This window comes from Parus major, unplaced genomic scaffold, assembly GCF_001522545.3.
Source record: "Parus major isolate Abel unplaced genomic scaffold, Parus_major1.1 Scaffold220, whole genome shotgun sequence".
Taxonomy (NCBI): domain Eukaryota; kingdom Metazoa; phylum Chordata; class Aves; order Passeriformes; family Paridae; genus Parus; species Parus major.
In genome coordinates this window covers 86757-95366 of record NW_015379263.1, presented here as the reverse complement: position 1 = coordinate 95366, position 8610 = coordinate 86757, and the positions used below count along the sequence as shown (strand labels likewise).

The window sequence follows — 8610 nt, the reverse complement described above, 5'->3', positions numbered from 1 at the left end:
TCCCAGGACCCTGATCCTCTTCCCAGGACCCTGATCCTCTTCCCAGGACCCTGATCCTCTTCCCAGGACCCTGATCCTCTTCCCAGGACCCTGAAACTCTTCCCAGGACCCTGATCCTCTTTCCAGGACCCTGATCCTCTTTCCAGGACCCTGATCCTCTTCCCAGGACCCTGAAACTCTTCCCAGGACCCTGATCCTCTTTCCAGGACCCTGCTCCTCTTCCCAGGACCCTGATCCTCTTCCCAGGACCCTGCTCCTCTTCCCAGTATCCTGGTCATCTTCCCAGTGCCCCACTCCACTTCCTAGAACCCTGGTCCCCTTCCCAGCACTCCAATCCTTTTCACAGCACCCTGGTTCTCTTTCCAGCACCCTGCTCCTCCTCCCAGTGTCCCAGTTCTCCTTCCAGCACCCCAGTTCTCTTCCCAGTGCCCCAGTCTTTTTCCCAGCACTCTGGTTCTTTTCCAATCATTCCAGATCTCTTTTTCAGCACCCGGGTCTCCTTCCCCACACCCCAAGCATCTTCCCTGCATCTCAGACCTCCCCCTAACTCTCTGGACCTCTTCATAGCATCCTGGTCCTCTTCCCCGTGCCCTGGTCCTCTTCCCAGCACCCCAGACCTTTTCCCAGTGCCCCAATCCTCTTCCCAGCACCCCAGACCTTTTCCCAGTGCCCCAATCCTCTTCCCAGCACCCCAGACCTTTTCCCAGTGCCCCAGTCCTCTTCCCAGCATCCTAGTCCTTCTCTCAGCACCCCAGTTCTCTTCCCAGTGCCCTGCTCCCCTGCCCAGCTTCACACAGGAACTGTGGGGCAGGACTGGGAGCAGGCACGGAGATGCTGAGCTGTTCCCCACTCCCAGCACTGACCCCACTGCCCCCCCAGGTGACCTACAACGTGACGGGCTTCATCGAGAAGAACAACGACCTGCTCTTCCGTGACCTCTCGCAGGCCATGTGGGCGGCCCGGCACGCGCTGCTGCGCTCGCTCTTCCCCGAGGGAGACCCCCAGAAAGTCTCCCTCAAGCTGCCGCCCACCGCAGGATTCCAGTTCAAGTCGTCCGTGGCGATGCTGATGAGGAACCTCTACTCCAAGAACCCAAATTACATCAGGTACCGGCCCCGGCAGACACCCCCGGGGGTGGCTTTGGCGCCTGTGAGACCCCTCCCCAAACCACCGCTGTTCTCTGCAGGTGCATCAAACCCAACGACACCAAGTCAGCGATGGTGTTCACGCCGGAGCTGGTGCTGGCACAGGTCCGGTACCTGGGGCTGATGGAGAACGTGCGGGTGAGGCGGGCGGGCTACGCCTTCCGCCAGCTCTACGGCCCCTTCCTGCAGCGCTACAAGATGCTCAACCCCCGCACGTGGCCCCGCTGGGACGGTGGGGACAGGTACGGGGTGGGCACGGACCGTGAGGGCCGGGGGGCTGCCGGGGGGGCTCTGACCGGCCTCGTCTCTGCCGCGGCGCAGGGAGGGGGTCGAGGTGCTGCTGGCAGGTCTGGCGTTCCCCGCCGAGGAGCTGGCGTTCGGCCACACCAAGGTCTTCATCCGCTCGCCACGCACTGTGAGTCTGGGAACGGGGGAGTCCAGGGGGTCCAAACTCGTCCTGGGAGCTCCTGGGTGATGCCACAGCCCCTGGAGCTGCTCAGTGACCCAGCGCTTGCCACGGTTGTCCCCAGCTCTTCGACCTGGAGCGGCAGCGCCAGGAGCGCGTGGCCCAGCTCGCCACCCTCATCCAGAAGATGTTCCGGGGCTGGCGGTGCCGGACCCAGTACCAGCTGATGCGCAAGAGCCAGATCCTCATCTCTGCCTGGTTCCGTGGCCACAGGGTGAGGACAGGGCAGGTTCTGGCCGTGCTTCCCTTGCCCATCCCTCGCCCCCTGGCTCTCCAAGCCCAGCCAATTCACCCCCTTGTTCCCCCGCAGCAAATGAACCGGTACAAGCAGATGAAGCGGTCGGCACTGATCCTGCAGGCGTACGCACGGGGCTGGAAGGTGAGGGCTGGGCACCCCCAGGGCCACCAATGGGACTGGCCTGGTGTGGGGGACCAGGGTGGGTGGGGACAGGGCTCCGTGTGCCCCACGATGGCACCAGGAGCTCCGTGTGTCCCACACTGGGACCAGATTCACCCTTATCTCCTCTCCCCATCTTTGCTCCTCCTCTCCTGCCTCTCTCCTGCCTCTCCCTCTCGCTCCATGTCTGTGTTGGTGTCTCCCCCTCGGGCTCCCTGGGCTCTCACCCCCGCAGTCTCGCCGGCTCCTCCGGGAGCTGAAGTCCCAGCGCCGACGTCAGGCGGCCGCCACCACCATCGCAGCTCACTGGAGAGGGTACCAGGTAACGGAGCCACGCAGCCTCCGGCCACCTCTGTCCTGCTGTCCGTGCCGCTGCGTCCGGGCTGTCTGTCTGTCCGCCCCGCTCCTGCCCACCCTGTCGGGCTGGAGCCTCTGTCCTCTCCGCTGGGCCCAAACAGGGACGGGGGATGCGGGGGATGCAGGGGATGCGGGAAGGGACACCTTGTCCTTTGTGGGGCTGGTGGTGATGTCTGGTGTCCTCACCGCTGGCGTTGTCCCCGCAGGCTCGCAGGACCTACAGGAAGTATTTCCGTTCCAGCGCCAGCACCTGCGTGGCCAACTTCATCTACCGGCGGCTGGTGAGTGAGGCTGGGGGAGAGAGGGCCACAGTGCCTTCCCAGCCCCCTGCCCTGAGCCTGGACACCCCTGTCCTCTCCTGACCCCCTGCCACGTTGTCACCCCCAGGTGCAGAGGTACCTGGTGGGGCTGGCAAAGAACCTCCCGCCGCTGTCGGTGATGGACCGGACCTGGCCCCCGGCGCCCTACAGGTTCCTGGATGACGCCAACCAGGAGCTGAAAAACATCTTCTACCACTGGAAGGTGGGAGCAGGGGGAGATGGGGAGAATTCCAGTCGGGATTTTGGTGCGCCAGCTCACCCGAGAGGTCTTCGGCAGCACCAAATCGCCCCCTCCCTCGGCAGTGCAAGAAGTACCGGGACCAGCTGCCGCCGTCGCGCCGGGCCCAGCTGCAGGCCAAGCTCTGTGCCAGCGAGCTCTTCAAGGACAAGAAGACCCTCTACCCCAAAAGGTGCCGGGGCAGGGGGCTGGGGGTGCAGGGGAGCTCAGGGCAGCAGTGGCTGATGGCCTCGTCCCCAGCCTGCAGCAGCCCTTCCGTGGAGAGTACCTGGGGCTGAAGCAGAACTCCAAGTACCAGAAGCTCCAAGCTGTAGCCAAGGACAAGCTGGTGATGGCTGACACCGTGAGGAAGGTGAACAGGGCCAGTGGAAAGGTGAGATCCTGCTCCAGCCCCATGCCCTGAGCAGTGGGAGGGCACACTGTGACCCCCCCCAGCTCGTGGTGACCCCCTGCCCACGCTGACCCCCACCCACAGACAGTCCCACGCCTGCTGCTCCTCACCACCGAGCACCTGGTCCTGGCTGACCCCAAGGCCGCCCAGCCCAAGACCGTGCTCAGCCTCAGTGACATCCGTGGCGTCTCAGTCACCCGCTTCTCCGACGGCTTCCTGGCCCTGCACCTCAAGGAGGTACCTGGGCAGGGGGGCCCTGGGGGCTCAGGGGGTCCCCAGCAGGGCTGACCCCCCGCTCGCCCCACAGGTCTCCACAGTGGGGGCCAAGGGTGACTTCCTGCTGGTCAGTGACCACCTCATCGAGCTGGTCACCCGCCTGCACCAGACCTTTGAGGCCACCACCGGGCAGGCACTGCCCCTGCACATCACTGACAGGTGTGGGCGTGGGCGTGGTGGGTGTGGTCACAGTGGGCGGAGTCAGAGGGGCGGGACTACAGTGGGTGGGTGGGGCAGGGCTGGGGACACAGGGCGTGGCTTCAGTGGGTGGGGCAGGGTGGGGCTGATGTGGGTGTGGGCGTTGGGGGGTGGGGCTACAGTGGGTGGGGTTGTTGTGGGTGGGACAGGGCGGTGCCCAGGGTGGGATTGAGGTGGGGGTGGAGCCTCCGAGGGTGGGGCACCATGTGAACATCCTGACTGGCTGCAGCCAGAGAGGAGTGGGTGCAACCAAGGCAGCTCACGGGGCAATGAGGGGATGGGTCTGGGCGTGTCCCCTTCCCACCTCTCCATCCTGACCCCTCCCCATCCAAACCCCTCCCCTCCATCCTCCCACCCCAGGTTCTCCACCCGCTTCCCCAAAGGCGACGTGTCCATCACCGTGGTGGAGTCACCCAAGGCCGGCACCGATGGCCCCGTCTGCAAGAAAAAGGGCAGCAACAAGATGGAGGTCCTGGTGCACTGAGGGGAAGCTGCCCCTCACCAGGACCTGCACCCTCACACTGGCACCCCCGACCTCCCCTTGTGTCATCCCCCACCCCTGGCAGCACCCAAGCATCGCTCCAAACCCATTAAAAGGATGTTGAGGTGTCGGTACCGGGGCGGTGTCACCCCGTTACAGGTGGGGTGGGACCTCAGCTGCCCAAGCTGGAGGGCACAGCCCAGCCCGGTGATGCAGACCCTCATCCCGGCCTCCCGCTTTTCCTGATGCCTGATTGCAGCCAGTGCTCAGCTTGTGGTGATTGGAAAGGCTCCAAATTGTGGCCACTTTTCCCATCAAGTGGCTCCCAGCTCATGCTGCTGCAGAAGCAATTTCTTGGCGGCCGTGGGTGGCTGCATGTGAGGTCCCTGTCGTCCTCCTGCCTGTGCTGGACGTCCTGTCTCCCCCTGCCCAGGGTCCCCCCACCCTGCTGCAGGACCCCCATGCAGGGGCTCCTTGCCCAGGCTGGCACTGGAGCTGCACCTGGGGACCAGGGACATGGAGAGGGGATAGAGGGAAGTCACTGCACAGCCCCTGTGACACTGCTGCAGCCCAGAACCTGTGGGACCTCCATCAATCCTGCACCCCACCGGTGCCTCAGGACCCCCACCAGTCCTGCAGTGCCCAGGATTCTCTGGACCCCCACGAGTCCTGCAGCTCTCAGGATCTGTGGGACCCTGCCAGTCTTCCAGCCCTGAAAATCCTCAGGACCCCCATCAGCCCTGCATCCCCCAGGTCCTTCAGGAACTCCATCAGTCCTTCAACCTCTAGGATCCATGGGACCCCTGCCAGCCTTGCAGGCTCCAGAACCCTCCAGCCCCCTGAACCCTCAGGACTCCCACCAGTCCTGCAGCCCCCCCAGGACCCCACAGCCCCCATGACAGGGTCTCCCCCCCTTTGCTGCCTTTTCCCCCTGCACTCATCAAGCTCTCGGAGCGGGTTTTTATCCTGTCCCCACACATCACCCGCGTTACCTTCGGGAGCTGCCAGCTCCCCGTCACATCACCATCAGCACCAGCTCCCAGGTGGGCCCCGGAGCGCAGTTTGTCGTGCAGGGGGAGCGTGTGCGGGCAGCTCCCGCACGTGGAGGGGCACGTGCACGGTGGCACTTTGGTGGCCCAGCCTTGTCCCAGCACCGAGGGCTCCGTCACGTCACGTCCCAGCACAGGGACCTTCCCCCGGCGAGGGGCGAGAGCCGTAAACAAGCCCGGGGCACCGCGGCTCTTCACAGCTGCGTCGCACTTGGCATCGCACAAGTAGGTGTTATTAATTAATTAGACCATCTCTGGCCAGGCTCCGATTTAATTAACGTTCCCGGCACTGCAGATGCTGCCCTGCCCCAGGCTGTGTTGCCACGTGAGCTGCCGCTGCCGGCCGCCTTCCCGGGGGGCTGCCGCAGCCACAGGAGCAGTCGCCACTGCCTGTTGCTTGGGATGGAGTCGGTGGCTCTCAGTTGTTGGCCCAGTGGTTGCCTCTTTCCTTATGCCACTCTGCTTTCCCCCAAATTTTCCTCCCCATCTTCCACCTTGGCACATCCTGGCACGGGAGCGGGCAGGCCAGGAGCACTCCTGTGATCCCAGGCTGTGATGGGGCAGGGTGTGAGGTACCTGCGAGCGTGTGTGCACACCTGTGCTCGCGTGTGCACAGTGGGAGCCTGCCCGATCCCCTCTCCCCCATAAGACCCCCAAATCCTGTCCGCAGAGCCCAGCATCCAGCCAGGACCATCCCTCCACGCGTGTCCCCACACGTGCCGACAGACACACGGTGACGTCCCCACAATGCGGGGCCGGGGGCTGCGTGGGCACGGTGCCCGTGCGCTGACCCCCCAGCCGGGGTGCCTGCGTGGGCACGCGTGTGCCGCTGTGTGACTCCGCGTGTGTCACGGTGCCTGCGTGGGCGTGAAGCTGCAGGGTGGGGGGTACCACCCCCCCGGCCCCCATTGGCAGCTCTCCTCTCGCCCACCCACGCCGTGCCATGGGCAGAGCCCCTTATTTAGCGCCGCGCAGCAGCTGCTGCCCCGGTACTTCACCTCCCGGCTGAGCCCGGGCCGGGGGAGCTGCCCACTTTTGCTGACCACCGCTGCTGCCCACCGCTGCTGACCACCACTGCCGACCACCAAAGCTGCTGACCATCACTGCCCACCACGCCTCAAGGAGTCCCTGCTCCGCAGCCACCGGCGATCAGGGTCCCTCAGGCCTCCGCTCCACCGGAGGGCTCGGCAGGTCTGTGTCCTTGTGTCCCACGGCCCTGGGGGCTTCCCAGGGTCCCGGGAAGTTGCCGTGCCCCGTTCTTACCTCGCTGGGGTTAGAGGAAGGCAGAAGGAGGAAGCGGAGGTTGGAACAGAGCTGGGGAGGGCGCAGGCAGGATGAGAGAGTGAAGGCATCGCTTGAATTTGGGGAGGGTTTGGTGGGGGCTCTGGAAGAAAGTCCGGCCGTGAGCAAGCAGAAGCGTGCCAGGGAGCGTAACTGGGGATGCCGGTGTGCCAAGGGAGTGTGTCAGGGGACAGGGGTGTGCTGAGACGTGTGAACGTGCAGAACGGAGCCCGAGCCGTGTCCGTGCCCCACACTCGGGAGTGTTTGCACGGCTCTTGTGTGTGTGCACACCCGTGGCACCACGGGCACGAGTGGGGACACGGAACCCTGCGGCCACAGCAGGACCGTGTCACCCTGCACACCCCGTAACGAGACCCCCAGCCCTGTAATGCACCCGCGGGGTGCAGCCCCGTCCAAGGGACAGCGGCAGCCCGGGAAGCGGCGCGGTTCCTCCTCCGCACACCCGAGAGGGGGTCCCGCCGCCTCCGGCCCCCCCGTCTCCCGTCTCGCTGCTTTCCCTCCCCAGAGCCCGGTTCGGTGTCAGATTCTCCCGGGCCGCCCCATCGAGGAGTCGCCGTTCGGGACAGCCCCGGGCCCCTCCGCTCCCTCGCTGATCTCCAGCTCCCCCTGAGGATGAGGAACCGAGCGGTGCTGGCCGTGCTGCTCCTCCTGGCGCTGCCGCTCGCCCTCGCCCGCCGCGCTCCCGCCGCCCCGCCGGGCCCCGCGCAGGTACGGCCGTCGGGGAGGGAGCAGAGGGCAGACCCCGGATCCCCAGGAGCCCCCGGACCCCTTCCCATCCCTTCCCACCCCGCTGATGCGCTTCGCTCCCGCAGGGGATGCCCGTCCCGGAGCCGCTGCCGTGGAGCGCCCGCGGCAGCCCCGGGGCCGCCGCCGCCGCCGCGCTGGAGCTGCTGCGGGAGGAGGGCGCCGGTGAGGGGCGGAGGGGGCTCGGCTGGGAGGGTGTCTGTCCGCTAGGTCCCCGCTCACCCGCTTCGGTCTCTTCCAGGTCCCCCCGCGGCGCCGCAGAAGAGTAAGTCCCGCCCGGTGCCCGCGCCGGAGCCGCCGCCGGTGCCGGTGCCGCTGACGGCCGGTCTCTCCGCAGGAGACATGCACGATTTCTTCGTGGGGCTCATGGGGAAGCGAGCAGCGGAGCCCGGGCGAGCGGCGGGGCGCGGCGGCAGCGGCCCGGCCCCCCGGTGCTCCCCGGGACCCCCCGCGCCCGGCGAGGCCCCGCTGCGGGCGGCCTGAGCCGCGGAACGAGCCCCCCACGCGCGGAGCGGCCCGGGCGGGGTTGTGTCCGGTGTCCCGGGGACGGTGGGACCGAGCGCGGGAGCGTCCCGGGCGCCGGCGGCCACGGAGCCGTGATGGGAACCGGCGGGAGCGTCCCGCCCCACGCGCGCGTGTCCGTGCACCTGTGTACACCTGGACGTGCCCCGCTATACACCCACCCCACGGTGTCCCCGCGGGACACGCGCAAACTGCGTCTCTGTGTCTTGGCTGCGCCTCCGGGACCCGCTCGGGACGGCCCGCGGGGTTGGGGGGATGAGCCCACGGGACCTGCGGGGCCGGGGTTCGTGTGGTCTTGGGCTACAGCGACCTGTCCCTCCCGCACAGCGGCCCCGCAGCTGGGGAAGTGCCCGTGCCCCGGTCCCGTGCCCGGGCCCCGGTCCGTGTCCCTTCCCGTGCCCGTCTCCATGTCCCTTCTTGTGTCCGTGTGTTTCTGTTAGTCCCGGTGTCCGTGTCCTTGTCCCTTGCCGTGTCCGTGTTTGTGTCCGTGTGTCCGTGTCCATGTGTCCCGTGTCCGTGTGTCCCTCCCCGTGTCCATGTGTCCCGTGTGTCCCGCGTGTCCGTGTGTCCCGTGTCCGTGTGTCCCGTGTCCGTGTGTCCCTTGTCCCGTGTCCGTGTGTCCCTCCCCGTGTCCGTGTGTCCGTGTGTGCCTTGTCCCTTGTCGGTGTCTCCCTTGTCCGTGTGTCCCTTGTCCCGTGTGTCCCTCACCGTGTCCGTGTGTCCC

The 8610-nt window shown here is 66.7% G+C and overlaps 2 protein-coding genes across 5 annotated transcripts in view; both read left to right on the top strand.

The window, feature by feature from the left end:
- The window catches only part of MYO1A (myosin IA), a 9607-nt gene extending 5189 nt beyond the window's left edge, over positions 1-4418 (top strand). For 2 of the 4 annotated variants that reach the window (XM_015615634.3, XM_033511449.1), the window contains 13 exons: positions 880-1106; positions 1187-1387; positions 1467-1560; positions 1676-1825; positions 1922-1990; positions 2244-2330; positions 2572-2646; positions 2753-2887; positions 2989-3095; positions 3164-3296; positions 3399-3551; positions 3622-3749; positions 4149-4418. In XM_015615634.3, coding sequence (XP_015471120.1) covers positions 880-1106; positions 1187-1387; positions 1467-1560; positions 1676-1825; positions 1922-1990; positions 2244-2330; positions 2572-2646; positions 2753-2887; positions 2989-3095; positions 3164-3296; positions 3399-3551; positions 3622-3749; positions 4149-4272 — 1683 coding nt within the window. In that variant the 3' untranslated portion in view covers positions 4273-4418. The remainder of the gene's footprint in view (positions 1-879; positions 1107-1186; positions 1388-1466; positions 1561-1675; positions 1826-1921; positions 1991-2243; positions 2331-2571; positions 2647-2752; positions 2888-2988; positions 3096-3163; positions 3297-3398; positions 3552-3621; positions 3750-4148) is intronic. The other 2 variants (XM_015615636.3, XM_033511450.1) reach the window with 1 other exon arrangement.
- A 1335-nt stretch (positions 4419-5753) lies between these two features.
- TAC3 (tachykinin precursor 3) lies at positions 5754-8077 on the top strand. The gene is made up of 5 exons (XM_033511448.1): positions 5754-6509; positions 7126-7355; positions 7433-7529; positions 7606-7629; positions 7702-8077. Exons 2-5 carry the CDS (start codon positions 7233-7235, stop codon positions 7845-7847), a joined length of 390 nt encoding a protein of 129 aa, XP_033367339.1. The 5' UTR covers positions 5754-6509; positions 7126-7232; the 3' UTR covers positions 7848-8077.
- Positions 8078-8610: the final 533 nt, after the last annotated feature.

Bases quoted from the DNA above. Each gene is read 5' to 3' on its own strand.
- TAC3 (XM_033511448.1), top strand. From the start codon at position 7,233: ATGAGGAACCGAGCGGTGCTGGCCGTGCTGCTCCTCCTGGCGCTGCCG. The intron at 7,356-7,432 runs GCAGACCCCGGA...TCGCTCCCGCAG, and splicing joins CGTCGGGGAGGGAGCAGAGG to GGGATGCCCGTCCCGGAGCC. The intron at 7,630-7,701 runs GTAAGTCCCGCC...GTCTCTCCGCAG, and splicing joins CCCCGCGGCGCCGCAGAAGA to GAGACATGCACGATTTCTTC.